This window comes from Hyalella azteca, unplaced genomic scaffold (genome assembly GCF_000764305.2).
Source record: "Hyalella azteca isolate HAZT.00-mixed unplaced genomic scaffold, Hazt_2.0.2 contig11675, whole genome shotgun sequence".
Lineage (NCBI taxonomy): Eukaryota > Metazoa > Arthropoda > Malacostraca > Amphipoda > Hyalellidae > Hyalella > Hyalella azteca.
Genome location: NW_025941663.1, coordinates 1 through 16,117, shown reverse-complemented (window position 1 = coordinate 16,117; position 16,117 = coordinate 1). Strand labels below are relative to the sequence as shown.

General features: G+C 37.4%; 2 protein-coding genes across 2 annotated transcripts; one reads left to right on the top strand and one right to left on the bottom strand.

The window, feature by feature from the left end:
• LOC108669747 (quinone oxidoreductase) lies at positions 1-5,684 on the bottom strand. The gene is made up of 9 exons (XM_018157153.2): positions 5,466-5,684; positions 4,919-5,071; positions 4,195-4,290; positions 3,508-3,578; positions 3,026-3,207; positions 1,957-2,075; positions 1,270-1,365; positions 683-775; positions 1-424 (listed from the first exon to the last, which is right to left on the bottom strand). Exons 1-9 carry the CDS (start codon positions 5,589-5,591, stop codon positions 353-355), a joined length of 1,008 nt encoding a protein of 335 aa, XP_018012642.1. The 5' UTR covers positions 5,592-5,684; the 3' UTR covers positions 1-352.
• A 37-nt stretch (positions 5,685-5,721) lies between these two features.
• Positions 5,722-11,690, top strand: LOC108669745 (lysophospholipid acyltransferase 6-like). The gene is made up of 6 exons (XM_018157151.1): positions 5,722-5,756; positions 7,856-8,000; positions 8,339-8,437; positions 8,897-8,998; positions 9,431-9,597; positions 10,022-11,690. The coding sequence occupies exons 1-6, from the start codon at positions 5,722-5,724 to the stop codon at positions 10,263-10,265; spliced, it is 792 nt and encodes a 263-aa protein (XP_018012640.1). The 3' UTR covers positions 10,266-11,690.
• Positions 11,691-16,117: the final 4,427 nt, after the last annotated feature.

The window sequence follows — 16,117 nt, the reverse complement described above, 5'->3', positions numbered from 1 at the left end:
TTCTAATCGAATATATGTTAATGACACTCATAAATAAAAGGTATATATCTCAACCGTACAACGTATCTCATCTCTAAGAAATCACAGGTAAATCACATTACACTCCCCCAAAACATGTCTTCACATCACAATATAATGACATGACCCCGCTAACGATACTAATACACTAGCGTCTGTAAAATCGGAACTTAAATAAATATGTGCTTTGACATCTAACGATTCGTCTATGTCTCAGTCGCGATGTCTCAGAAAAAAGGTTAACTTGACTTAAAGATCTAAAATAACATGAAATCTTCAATCACAAGACACTGTGCCCTGACAGTAATGTAAAGCATGAAGCTGAAGACGCTATTCACGCTGTCACATCCACTATTAGCTTGCCAAGCGAGGGATTATTTATAACGTCGTCGTGAGCCTGGGATGCCTGCACACAAAGAGAATAGTTTTATTCAAAAGTTCACAAATGTTGTTCATTAGGTATTGAGTGCACCAAACATTGCCATTACTAATTACTGTATATACCTGCTCGAGTGTAGATTTTCAAAAACATAGCTGCTAAAGAGTAGATTTAAAAAAAAACTATACCTGTTAATGAGTGTAGATTTAAATGAAACATCGAACTAAAAAGTGTGGAAAGAAAATATATACCTGCTCCAGAGAGTAGATTTTAGAAAATATATACCTGCTCCAGAGTGTATATTTTAGAGACGCGAGGCACGAGTTGGCCTTTCTGCACAGCCTGGATGACAGCAGCTGCCGTACTGGCTGCTTCTTCCTGTGCATCAAACAAATTATTGCAAAATTGTTAATCGTGGTTTAAAAATCGCTAGGATTGGAAAAACTAAATTTAAAAGGAGCTAAACCATCGTGCATCCTTTTGAAGACCAATGAAAATAAAAAACCTGGCACAGTAAAACGAAAAAAACTTATTATTTTGAAATTCGAATTCTATTCTTTGCAAGTAAAAGGTTATTGTATGGATTTAGTCATTTATGTTACAAAATAGAGGTTATCTCGACATTACGGAACTAACTTTATTGCGGACCGTAACTTACTAGGGACGAGTTATTTTAGGTACTAGTAAGGGTTGTTGACTTGACGCTCGCATCCTCGTCGGAAGTCTCCTTCTGATCGATATCTTATTTGTACATACTGATTGCTGCGGCTGTAATAACGTATTATGTGGGAGTGCGTGATGTGCCAAAGCTGATGTAGAGAACCCAAGCGAAGCACTACAGTTATGGCAACAAACAATACCACGTAAAGCACCTCATCAGCAGCAGAGGGAGCACATCCCACGATGGACGCCTCGTTAGCCATGAGCAGCCTGGGGCTGATGGTCACCTCCCCTCTGCACCCCACCACCTGCAACCTCATAATATTAATAATAATAATAGCGGTTTCAGCGTTTATTAGGCCGTAGGCCTGTCGCCGATTTTTAACTCGCAGAACATTCACAGCATTTTGCGGTCTCGAACTCGCAACTCACTGCTACAAGTCTGCTGTGCTTAACCGCCCGGCCTCCTTGCCGATTCTGACCAGAAACTGGCGCACAGAGCTGGGATCGAACCCGCGCCTCTCTGCTCCAATACTGGTACTCTGACTGTATACCACTGGGCCACCCCAGTGGTGGGATAACAACGTCGGACTAATCCTCCTAGATACTTTTAACCCTCTATGAATTAAAGAGAAATAGAGAACATCATTCATGCGTAATCCATTCAACCAGCATATGAGGAAATTAATTCACAGCTACTATATGATGACCGAAGTCATTCTTACCAAATCAAAATTCTTGGGATTATTTGGAACAAATAATCGGGAAAAAAAACAATCTACAGAAACAAATCATTCATAAATACAACAATCATATAAAAGTAAATAGTTTAAGGACTTGAATGTAAATGATCTTATTTACAACTATTTAAGAGTCGATAAGAATCAACCATTGCTCACCACAACAACGGAGCGTCGGCGCAACAGACTCAAATCGTTGCCGAGGTTGACGTTCGATAACATTTCCAGCACAATGTCGAACCCTTCGCTCTCCTTTGCCTTCAGTTCATCGAGGTAACCTGCGGGGTGACTCAAATAAGAATCCAATTTGCAAAATTATGGTGAAATATTTTTGTTTATAAAATTTATCATTCAATTCTATTTATCCAACTTTTCTATTTTAATTCTGATTATTACTATTCATACAAAAAAATTCCATCATATTTACTGGAATAATGTTTGTAGATATTGCGCTGATTGCTCACATCATTTCACTTCTTATATCTCCAGTAAAAATTCAGATATGATGAGAAAAACTTGATTGTTTAACGATAGACTAAAGTTTCCATAACTATTTTATTACGCATAATGAATTACCGTTCATTACCCCTCGACGGTAAAAAGTGTGCACATATTTTTTGTGAATATTCGAGTCACTTTCATATTAAAATCTCTAATAAAAAATCACCACAATAACCTTTTTGAAATTCATTACATCTCTTTTATTGCACTACGAATTTTTTATTTTACAATTGCTGAGGAGAATTCATATCAGCAAAATTACTGCAGTTTCGATGAAAACAAAATTTCTAACACTGAACCCTGACTGTTTTTTAACCCAAGAAAAAATATTAACGTTATTGACCTTCAATATTATTAGTCTTATGGCAACACCAGTCAAAGATATTAGAATTAATTCAAATGCACAGGCGTTAACGCTTTCTTTAACAGATTCTGATAGATTCTCGTCATAAATGTTGATGGAATATCTGGAAGAAAATTTTTCAACTTAATTTTAAAATCTAAGCAGTATTGATGGAAGTAAAAAGACCAGAATTTTAGGGAAAAATTTGCCCTGCGTTTGATTTCTTAGTCAACTATTAACTAATAACGTATGAAATTTCCCATGGATAGAAAAAGACCAATATTTTAGGAAAAATTTTGCGCTGCGTTTGATTTCTTAGTAGCCTATTAACTAATAATGCATAACATTTCTCTATGTAATGCTGCAGAGGCAGTTTATTTATACCAGGTCGTCGGTGGTTGTACACGGCGGCGGCACCACACTGCAGCACGACTTCCTCGCCCTCGGCCGTGCCTGCCGTGCCTACGACGTGGAGGCCCGCAGCACGTGCGAGCTGCACGGCCGCCTGGCCCACACTGCCGCTGGCCCCGTGCACCAACACGCGATGACCTTTGCGTGCACCACCTCTGTACACACATTAATTAATAAATATTTACTCACATAATTTCAGGATAATTAACGTTTGTACGACCAAATACATAGCCGTAATAAGTAGGAGTAATTAATGCTTTATACACATAAAAAATGAACGGGATATAATGTCTACGTAGTGACCACAGCACATTATTCGGAAAATGGCCGGCTCATTTATATGAGAGTATGTAATGTAACGGTAAATATATATACCTACATACAGAAATGTGTCATTAGATCATTATAAAACATAATGCAAACTTGAGTAATAAAAACGTAATGGCATTACATACTTCAAATGAAGAGCTCTGTAAGCTGTGAATGCAGCAATTGCAAGAGCAGCGCCTTGTTCCAAATTCAAATTCTGTCAACATTGATAAAATAAAACATAATAATAGACATGATATAAAAATTTTTTTTAACATAAATTGGCAAAATACAATACATACATTAGGTCACTTATCAAGTAATAACCTTAATTTTCTGTGCAGTTACCAACACTTTGATTTTCATAAGTATCCCATCTAATGGAAACTAATCTTTGCAGTATTCACTCAGTAGTTTCAAGACATGCAAACATTCAAAGCTGCATTGCAAAAGCAGGTCCTTAAATAATCTGGATTTGGAAAGATCAACCATAGAGCTAGAAATACAAAGTCACCAATTAAAGTTCCTAATCAATAATACAAAGGAAGTTCTGTATTGAATGCACACTGACTTTGTTAGGTGACTTTGCTGATATTGACAAATAAAAAATTGCCACCACATTAGAATGACTAAAAACTGCAATCATTGTCTTTTTAAACAAAATTAACTGATAAAAGACTCGTGCAATACATTGGAACTTCAATGAAAATAAAAATCAAACATCTATCTAGACTTTTAATGGTTTTACATCTGGATTCAACAATTTAAGGAATAGTTGAAGAAATTTTTCATTTCAATTTCAGTTGAAGAAATGTCATAAAAAAAACATGTACCTCAGGCAAAAGATATGTGCGATCTTCATGCACTGCAGCAAACTCTGCCAGAGTTCCGTGTCTGCCACTCTGTTCAACAAACACCCGGTCGCCCACCTGCACAAGATGAGCAAATGAAGAGCTGTGAGCTGTCCTATCATCTTCACAATTTTCAACTGGTTTTATGAATAGAATATTAAAAAATATAACTCAGTACTCACTGCAGTGAGTGACAGAGCGCATTTTCCTGTCGAAGAAAACTTGAGGTCACGGAAAGACAGACGGATATGGCACGCACAATAGTGCATTTTTTATGTAAATGAGAAAATGCGCTAAAAAGGAAAGATCCATGATGATAGAGAATAATTTGTAATGAAGATCATTAACAACTGTTTACAGTGCATAAATGTTTAGATAGAAGAGACTGGAGTTGATAGTTTTTTATTATTATGTAATGAAACTAGACTGGACAAATCCAGATAAAGAAAATCATGCAAATTATTTCATTATTCAAGTTCATCAATACAATTTTATATAATGGCCTGATGATAATTAGCCAAATAGAAATAGTAAAACTAAAAAGCATTTTCTGAAATTTCTGTTCACTATGTTATACAATAGCTAAAAATGAATAGGTACTAAGTAGCCTTCCAGCTATGCAAATCATAAAGAGGTGAAATGAAACCTGATACTTGCCCAAGCTACCAATCTTTTATAAATGAGAAATAACATATATTCAACTAACTTTGAATTTTTTGACAGCATTTCCCACTTGGGCAATAACACCAGCACCATCCTTGCCAGGAATGTACGGCAGCTGGGGTAGTACAGCATAGCTGCCACTGCGGATGTAGGTGTCCACAGGATTTACACCCGAATATTTCATCTCCACCAGCACCTGAGATCAAAATTATACTTGAAAGTTTAAATAAAGATTGGCTAATATTTTTTTTTACATTAATAATTTTGCTACACATGAACTATGATTTTCATGCCTTAGGGTAACAAAACTTTGCTAGAAAATTTTTGTGTTTAAATTGAGACATACTGTGACATATAGCTGAAAGACCTTTTATTCTGGTTTATCTTGAGCAATTAAATGTATGTCAATATCTAAATTAGATGATGGAATTATAAATAGCAATGCATACATACTAATTACATTATATATCAGTAATAAATTCATCTGTCTGCATATAAATTACTGGGGTTAATAGCTGAAAAAAGTGAATTTTAAAAATTTTACAACAAGTAAAGTATGGGCTATGGTAGAAAATAGACTGTAGACATACCTCATTCTTTTCTGGAATTGGTTTTTTCACATCAGGAACTAATTGCATGACCCAGCTGGCACCAAACTCCTTAACCTGAATGGCTCTCATTGACATCTTGGAACTTTTCAGTAGAGCTTTGAACATCAATGATTCTAATTAACAATTGAAAGCCAGAGCAACTGTGCAAAGCCAGAGCAACTGTGAGGAAGCAGAGAGCATGAGGTCTTAGTATCTTATTCTGTGGCTATGGTGATCATGTCATGGCTTGTGGACAATGAAGAAAGAAAGAGCACAAGAAACAGTTCAAAAGTGAGAGAAGCCAGTCTGCATTGCACCAGATCCAGAGCAAGAGCTGCAGTTTGTTGCTATCATGTGCTTTGCAGGCATTTTAAATCAATCAATGAAGGCAATACTGACTTGGCCATTGGATGCAAGCCTGCAGGCTGCAGTACTACCTCTGCACCCTGGCATTAATAAGTTTCAAAGAATTCTTTGATTGTATAGGTTATATTAGAAAATATTAAAAAATATGAAAGACTGTAAGCACAAATGGTAACCATATCATATGGTTTCTGGTATGTTTGAAGTATCAGGATGCCCTGCAGCAATGCAGTGCAGCTTATCCAGAAAACAGTTGCAATGCAGATGAGTGCTGCAATATGCGGTAATGTGAAGAGTAAGAGACATTATATCAAAGTTGTTAGCAGCATTTTCTTATTGAAAATTACCTAACAACACATCTTGAATAATGCTGGCAACAAATTCCAAATAGTGCTGGCAACGTTCTGGATGTAAAGTCCTTATCTTGGCGTCAAATAGTGGCAAAGCAGAGAGTTTTTTAGACTCTCCCTCAAGTCATTTGTGAGTCCTATAAATAGACCAGTAAATTATCCTGGAATAAGGTATCCAGGTCCTGGATATCAGCAGTATCACTATCATACATAAGTAGGTATGTGCACAAAAAAATTTTTTCCTTTGATTGTAATGAAAATTACACCACTGAAAGGAGAAAATAATTTAAAAAAATATCATATAAGTATGAGTGGAGTAGGTGGAAAAATGAAAAATATATGAATTTTTTCCTTTTTTCAATTTCACCCCAAAAATGGACCAACTTCTGTCACTTTTTTTTTGGAAAAAACTATCATTTGTAGGTTTCCTATGAGCCAATTTCAAAGTTTTTAGTACCATTAGAAAGCTCTTGTTGTAGGCTATCTATCCTAACTAGAATAAAACATTTTGGTTGAGACTTTGATTGCAGGTGGGTGGGGGAAATGGGTGCAACTGCTAGATATGAATGCTATAACTTAACTTAAAGGCAGAATTGGATGGAATAAATTTCAGTTTCATGGTCTTGGCACCATAATAGAGCTTAAAAATATGAAATTAAATAGAATATGCAAATAAAATTTACTAGTACTAATAATATCAATTTTATTAATATTAATTCTTAACTAATTATAATAAATATTAGTGAATATTGATATTAATAATAATATTAAATACTGATTATCATCACGTCACATCTCATGTCTTGTTTTGTCTCATATCTCGTCTCATCTCATACCTCATCTCATGTCTCGTCTCATCACTCTCATGCTTGCCTCGTGTATCATCTCATGCTTGCCTCATGCTTGTCTCCACTGTGCAGAGAGTGGATGAATATTGCAAATCTTTGGCGACGCTTCAGTAGCCAAATTTTCGCCTTCAGAAGATCTTGCCGACACATTTAGATTGAAATTCTTGCATTTAATATATTTCTCAGTCTTTCATTACTCAGTGTAAATGGCTTTTCATTAAAAACTACCTGGCGATGCATCTTAAAAATGGTCGGCTACGCTTTGGGCTTAAAAACCCATATATTGGCGACGCTGCTTCTATCTTCTGCGCCCTGGGCTTGTCTAAAGTCTTGTCCCATCTCATGTCTTGTCTTATGCCTCATCTCATGCTTGTCTAAAGTCTTGTCTCAAGTCTAGTCTGAGTAGTCTCATGTCTTGTCACCTTGTCTCATGTCCAATCTCATGTCTCATCTACTCGTCTGAGTCGTCTCATGTCTTGTCTCGGCAGTCTCGCGTCTCATCTCACATCTCATGCCTTGTCTCATGCTTATCTCAAATCTTGTCTCATTTCCAATCCAATCTCATGTCTCGTCTTATGTCTCATCTCATATCTCAGTCTCATGTCTTGTCCCATGTCTCAGTCTTATGTATTGTCCCATGTCTCATCTCATGCCTTGCCTCATGTCTTGTCTCATGCCTATGATGCCTTGTCTCATGTCCCCTCTCATTCCCATCCAGCATGATTAATGGCTTAGCCTTAATGCTGGTATACAATCCATCATCATCCATGATACTTTTCCTGGTCTACATATAGGACTAAAAAATAAACTTTGAGTCCTATATGTAAAGAAGATTTGCACGGCACTTGTACTACACGGCGTGGCTGCTGGCCGAGGCCGGGTGCAACATCGGCGGACTGGGCTACTCTGGTCTCGACAAGCACGGCCATCACACCTGGCATGGCGCTTCTAATGTTGACATCGTCGGCGTCGAGGTACGTTGTCTTGTCAGTTCAAAGTGCCATAATTTCAAAGTGCCATAATTGCCAAAAGTTCAAAGTGCCATAATTTTAGTTAAAAAAAAAAACATGTTCATCAGTGAGGTATCATTCTCATGATATTCTTAATCTTGTAGATGGCGTGTCCGCAAGTTGCTTTACAATCGCTCCTCAAGCATCAGTGTTGTCTTTAAAAAGCATTATCTTGTTTATTTTGCTCGACTTTACTTGGAGATGTCTATAAACAAACCACAGTTTGAATTCTTCCAGAAATTCTTAGTTGGTAGCCAATTTCATAGACAGCATTTGTGAACTGTAATTGATTTAACGTGCAGTTTGGCACGAGTTTGCGCGTTATCTTGGACTCGTGGAACAGCAAAACCGTCATCTGGCTGCGCTACGCCGCATACGAGAGATTGCCATCCAAATACCAGGTATATGATCGCTTACATTAATTAGCAAATATCGGAAGCAAATCCAAATACCAATTAAATAATCGCTTAAATTAATTTGCATATATTAATCAATATATGCAAATATATTGATAATCAATTTTCCGACGTCCGATGAATTTACACCCTCAATCATTATTCCTGAATTAATATTTAATATTTCTTAAAGGTAATTGTTGTGCTTGGTTATATTTATGTCATAAATGTGCATTGTATTGTTTAGTGGATATTCCTCTTAGCTGTAGTTTTTGCATATCTTATCTATCTAAATCTATAATCTATATAATAATCATCTAGCTATTCTATCTAAATTTACACGCAAGGTCAATTTAGTCTTGAAAATTGTATGTAATAGCAAAATTTCAGCATTAATTCAATTTTGAGCTTGAAGTAAGCAATAGTTTCCCCGTATAGCTTAACTATTACCGAGAACATGTTCAGGTTGCAGGAACGTACACCCTGTCGTCGATGTGGCACGGCTTCTACCCCGGCTACTACTGCACCTTCTTTACTGCCAACCTCATGACCTTGGCCTCCAGAGCCGTGAGTTTCTCTTCATTCCTTCTTCACGCACGAGCCAAATGACCTTACCCGCAAATATTCATAACAAATTTCAGATAATGGCTTTTTAATGGAGATATTTTCATTGTTCTAGGAATTGATCTGTAATCTAAAGACATGCAATTCGTACCTGTCATTTAAACGCCGTTTGAGCACACCTGACAGGTTTGTCAGGTATGAATGTTTTGTTTGAATATTAGTATTTAATAGACAAATAATACTAAATTGAATTTTATTGAATGTTAAAATTGAATTTTAGTATTCAATAGACAAATAATACTAAATTGAATTTTATTGAATGTTAAAATTGAATTTTAGTATTCAATGGACAAATAATACTAAATTGGATTTTTTTTAATAATAAAATTGAATTTTAGGATTCAATAGACACTCTACCCCCACTTACTACCGCAGGCACGTCGCAGTGTCCGGCCGCTGGTTGTGTTGCTGCAGGGCGGGGAGGAGGGCTGGGTCATGACGAGCTACCACGTCGTGACGTGGTTCATGGGCCGCCTCATTCTCTCCTATTGTGTCTTCAGCTTCGTCCTCCTTCGCTTCTGGCCTTCAGTCAACGTCTACTGGTGACGAGACTTGAACGATAATTTCATGATTTGATGACTATCTTTCTAAAGATGGTTGAAAAATTTCTAGCTTTGATTATAACTATGCACATTAACCCATCCAAGGTGATGAAAAGTTTCTAATTCCTAGAATTTCTCTCAAACTTGCACGTTCTCCATCACAGGATATAATTGCTTATAAGATGAATCTTATCGACCTTCTAGAAAATAGCTCTTCCACAAGCAATGATGCTCATTACTTTGGTTTTATAATAAAATCTTACGGTTAAGATGAATTGTTTTCAGTTGTTGATTCGATGAGGTTGTTGGAAAATGACTAATTGTGCGTGGCGTCCGAACACAATCCTGTTTCTTAAATTTCTACTTCCTTTATTGTGAGTGGTTTATCATGTTCATTTGTTGAACTGCTTTTGATCTTCGCCAGGGATTTGATGTTCTACATGCACATCATTGCGTTGCTGTGTATCTACGTCTTGCCTGTTGTTCTTCCGCCACCAAAACGGTCCAAAGCTTCCGCCGGCGACCCTTCAATCAACGGAGTCGCCAGCGACAGTAACGGCCACGCCTTTCGTGCAGATAGAGAGCCCTCCAATAACACCGCCACCACAGAGCGGGTTGAGGATGCCACCATGCGAGTGACCCCCAAAGCTTTTGATAAGCAAGTCTGACAGGTTTGTCAGGACTGGTCCTTGACTTACTGACAATGCAGACGCAGTTTGCATGTTTCGTGATTGTGTCCTTTTCGTGGGAACTCGCCGATTATTTTTCTGCTTTTTAACTAAGTGTTGTTTTTTTGTGTTGCACTGCGTCGTCATTTTTAGTGACGACACAAGCGGTTTTGGTACCATTTTTAATTTAGAAGAAACTTCCATCTCCATCGTTCCTTTCTCATTTTGGTAATGAAAAATGTCGAGGTTGACAAGATTTACACTAGAACCCTATTTTTAGTTCTTGACTAACAGATTATTTGGGCAGAGCTTTTCTGTTTACTGAATTTTTAACAACCAGCACAAATCACGTTGTGCTATTTCCAGAATAATCCCAAAAATTACCTATAGATCTCTTCCTAGAGGCGAGATTGTCTTGCGATTTGGAATAAATTACAGCGTTCATTTCTTGTACAGGGAAAGTTTAAAGATTTAATTGCAAAATAATAGTACTTGATACACGACATGAACATTGACGATTCATAAAGCTGTTTAAATAATGGTGTAGTTGAAAATCTTTTGAGTGCGTACTGCGTAACTATGTCGATGCGTCTGAGCTTTCTTAATAAGAAATACAAATACATGTGAAGGTTGTAGTAATTTCCGATGGAATTTTCATCTTATTGAGGTTCGCAAACTTTGTTTGGACCGCTAAAGGGGGGAATCTGTGCTACGCGCATAACTTCATTATTTGGACAATGCGACCCATACATTTTTGACTTTATACCCTTTTGTTTATGAATGCAATGACGGTTTTAAATGCTTTTCGTAGATTATGATGAATAATTATGTACGATTTATTAGAGGAGACTTCGTGTCAATGTTCTTCCAGGGTGCTCGTGTTAACTAAAATACTTAAATGATTATTTTGTAAGAAAGTACACTTATGAAATGAATTAATACTATTTTGATGAGTGACTTTAAATGCTCTGATAATGTTGATTAATCAAATCGTCTTCTTAATCGATGTCGACAGCCAGCAAGCGTTGTCTACGAGCTACAAATTACGGTATCAGCTTCTATCCTTGAACACTATTTTTGTTGAGTGAACACTAGATATTTAGATGGCTCGTTTTGTTACCTGAAAAATCTATTTATAATGAACTATTTTTAGATGCTATTCATTGAAATATTTTCTCTTACAACGCGTACTAATATTCCGTGAAATATAAGACGAGCTTCCATTATGTATACGTTGACATGACACGTCAACGAGCCGCGAGGAATTATTTTTACAAGTCTAGAGTTTTGATCGTCGGTAATCCTAAAGTGTAATCTTGCCAGCCGCTGGAACCTATTTTTCAACCGACTCGCTCACATATACATAGAAGTGATGTATTTTGAAGCGGCAATCAAATATCATTCAAATAAAATACTTGTATTTTACATAAGCTTATACTTTTCCTTCATCTTTATGTTCAGTTTTTGTTTCGTTTCCGCTATCGATATAAATTTGATTGCTGAAAATATAATTCTCATAACATGATAATTTACAATCATTTGAAATTTATATGTAAGCCGTGGCAAAACATTTGCTGACGAAAAAGTGTACAGATTGAATATATTCTAATCGGAAATATACAAATGACACTCATAACAAAAGGTATATATCTCAACATAGCTCATCTTTAATTAATCACAGGTAAAGCACATGACACTCACCAAAACATCTACACATCACAATATAATGGTATACATCCCGCTAAAGATACCAAGACATTAGCGTCTGTGAAATTGGAGCTTGAATAAATATGTGCTTTAACATCTAGCGATTCGTCAATGAATAGTCGCGATGCCTCAAACAAAAAAGTTAACTTATACTAAAGATCTAAAACAACTTGAAATCTTGAATCACAAGACACTGGGCCCTGACATTGTAATGTAAAGCATGGAGCTGAAGACGCTTTTCACGCTGTCACATCCACTATTAACTTGCCAAGCGAGGGATTATTTATAACATCGTCGTGTGCCTGTGATGCCTGCAGACAAAGAGAATATCTTCATTCCAACGTTCACAAATGTTCATTATGTGTTGAGTGACACATCTTTTTCTTGACATGGAGCATACTCGATGATGATGGCCATTACTAAGTACTGTATATACTTGCTAAGGGGTAGATTATAGAAAAACTATCACTGTGCAAGAGTGTAGATTTATAAAAACGTATACGTAGCTGCTAAAGAGTTTGCCGGAAATGGCTATACGACCACCCAGTTTTATCCAAATATTTTTTCTTGCACAAAAAATATGGGATTCTAATTATACGAGGTTAAACTACGTTTAAAAACGTTTCCGAGGATATGCTAAAAAAAAAAATTTCTCAAAATATATGGGTGGAAATGATGAAAATTAGAAAAATCCTAGGTGGAAATGGTTACAGGACCAAGATATGTTTTTCCGTTTGTGGATCACATACACTCATTTTAATAGGCAATCTCACTTCCTTTTGCCATAATTACCTCATTGCATCTTCTCCCCACGCTATTTACCATATAATCCAGTGTCTTTTGAGAAATTTTATCCCAAGAACGAAGGATAGCCGTGCTCAGGTCACTCACAGATTGAAACTGGCGCTCATTTTGGTAAACATCCCTCGCCATGATGCCCCATTAGTTTTCCATGGGGTTGAGGTCAGGACTAAGCGCCGGCCACGGCAACAGAGTAATATTCTGCTCTAGGAACCACACGTTTGCTGATTTTGAGGTGTGAATTGAAGCATTGTCATGTTGAAAAACATATGATCCCTGATGTTTCTCATTGGCAAAAGGAAGAAGTTGGTAAAACAGCGTGTGCTTGTAAGCCTCGGAATCTTGTCTCCCATGTAAAATAGCTAAAGTTGATTTTCCCTTTCGGCTAAACGCCCTCCAAACCATGACCGAAAAAACATTCAGTCTCACGGTCCAGTTGTGCCAATAGCATTGCCATCTATCTGGACCATAAAGATTGGACTTTTTACATCACTGAAGATATTCTTGTGCCATTCCTTACAATAAGCAAATTTTTTTCAGCAGATTTAAGTCGGTTGGTAATATGCTTTTGTTGGAGCACAGGGGCATTTTTCCTCTTCATGTATTTGAATTTCTTCGAGTCATGCAATGTCTAACGGATGCCTCGTGCTGTTACATTAACTCCAGAGGCCAATTTTATAGAGGTAGAGGTAGCGCAAGTTTAGAAGCCTCAGAAACGTCTCCTAAGATCACTGTCGGTTAATTTTGGGGTTGGTCCAGTGTGCTTTTTTTCAACCGTAGCCGTCCGGATTAGCAAAAAAATGATTGTGCAGTGGGAATGGGAATAAAACGCTTTGAGCGTTTTATTCCCATTGCGATGTCCTGTTGGCTTCTACTGCATTTCACGAAGCCGAAAATCTGCGCCTTCTCGGCCTCAGTGAGTCTCTTGTCCCATTTAGCATATTTTTCACTTCGAAAAAAATATAAGTTCGGACACTGAACTACACCAGAAGTACACCAGAAAGGCCCTAAATGACGAAAATTAAGATATTCTTTATATTGATGTACTTTTTAAAGTGAAAATATTACAGAAAGATACCAAAATGGAGAAAAACATATCTTGGTCTTATAACCATTTCCACCTAGGTTTTTCTAATTTTCATAATTTCTTCTCATATATTTTGAGAAAATTATTTTTTTAGCATATCCTCGGAAACGTTTTTAAACGTAGTTTAACCTCGTACAATTAGAATCACATATTTTTTGTACAAGAAAAAATATTTGGAGAAAACTGGGTGGTCGTATAGCCATTTCCGGCACTGTAGATTTAAAAAAAAACATAGCTACTAAAGAGTATCGATTTAAACAAGTAAACCTGCTCAAGGTTGTAGATTTAATAAAAACATATACCTGCTCTAGAATGTAGAATTTAAAAAACATATAGCTGCTAAAGAGTGTACATTAAAAAAACGGATCCTTGCTCTAGAGTGAAGATTTTGTAAAATATATACCTGCTCCAGAGTGTATATTTTAGAGACGCGAGGCACGAGTTGGCCTTTCTGCACAGCCTGGATGACAGCAGCTGCCGTACTGGCTGCTTCTTCCTGTGCATGATACAAATTATTACAAAATAGCTGATCGTGGTTTAAAAATCGCTAGGATTGGAAAAACTTGAATTGATCAGTAAAATACTAATAATTAATAGCTAGGGTATATAAAATAGTGCGATGATGATGAAATTTAAAAGGAGCTAAACCATCGTGCATCCCTTTGAAGACCATTGAAAATAAAAAACCTAGCACAGCAAAACGAAAAACCTGACATTTCAACGAAACTCAAATTCCATTCTTTGCAAGTATTATGTTATGAGAGCAGACAATGTAACTTAGAGCACCTCATCAGCAGCAGAGAGAGCACATCCCACGATGGACGCCTCGTTAGCCATGAGCAGCCTGGGGTTGATGGTCACCTCCCCTCTGCACCCCACCACCTGTAACCTCATAATATTAATAGCGGTTTGCCGTAGGCCTGTCGCCGATTTTTAACATCGCAGAACATCCACAGCATTTTGCGGTCTCGAATTCGCTACTCGCTACAACAATTCTGCTGTGCTTAACCGCCCGGCCTCCTCGCCGATTCTGACCAGAAACTGGCGCACAGAGCTGGGATCGAACCCGCGCCTCTCTGCTCTTTGCTATCATGTGCTTTGCAGGCATTTTAAATCAATCAATGAAGACAATGCTGACTTGGGCATTGGATGCAAGCCTGCAGACGGCAGCCCTACCTCTGCACCTGGGAATTAATAAGTTTCAAAGAATAATTTGATTGTGTAGATTGTATTAGGAAATATTTAAAAATATGAAAGACTGCAAGCACAAATGGTAACCATATGGTTTCTGGTATGTTTGATGTACGAGGATGCCCTGCAGCTTGTCCAGAAAACAGTTGCAATGCAAATGAGTGCTGCAGTATGTGGTAATGTGAAGAGTAAGGGACATTATATCAAAGTTGTTAGCAGCATTTTATTATTAAAAATTACCTAACAACACATCTTGAATAATGCTGGCAACAAATTCCAAATAGTGCTGGCAACATTCTGGGCGTAAAGTCCCTAGCTTGGCATCTTATACATAGTGGCAAAGCAGAGAGTTTTTTAGACTCTCCCTCAAGTTCATTTGTAAGTCCTATAAGTAGACCAGTAAAGTATCCTGGAATAAGGTATCCAGGTCCTGGATACCAGCAGTATCACTATCATACATAACATAAGGAATTGATTTAAATCTTGGGTTACTGTTGGGTAAATGAGGAAATTAAAAGATTCTAAGAAAGCTGTGGTTTGCCACTATGCTTGGCGACGCTGCTTGGAGCTTGGGCTTGCAAAATCTTCACCCTGGTAGGCTGGTCCCTGCCCCCTGGGCATCCAGCATGATTAATGCAGGTATTATAGTGGTATACAATCCATCATCATCCATGATACTTTTCTGGTCTACATTTAGAACTCAAAAATGAACTTTGAGTCCTATATGTAAAGAAGGGCCTTAAAAAAACTCTCTGCTTTGCCAGTTTCATTCTTGTCTAATGTCTAAGGCCATCGGCTTCAGCTCCCCGCCCCGCTCCGGCTGGCGGTTGCATTTTTTTCTTTAATTGGAATTTATGGGAGCCTCTGAAGACTGGTTCAATGCGGCCCCATGTCAGAACAGTTGAAGGAACTTGACTGAATTGTTTTCTTGTACAAAATTGGGTGTCTTGAAAAAATCAAGATTTCTCAATGGCTGATGGGCTACAGAACGGGGCCACCAAAGTGGAGACCACACCAGGGCGGAGAGCACCACTCCAGGGCAGAAAGCCCCACTCCAGGGCAGATA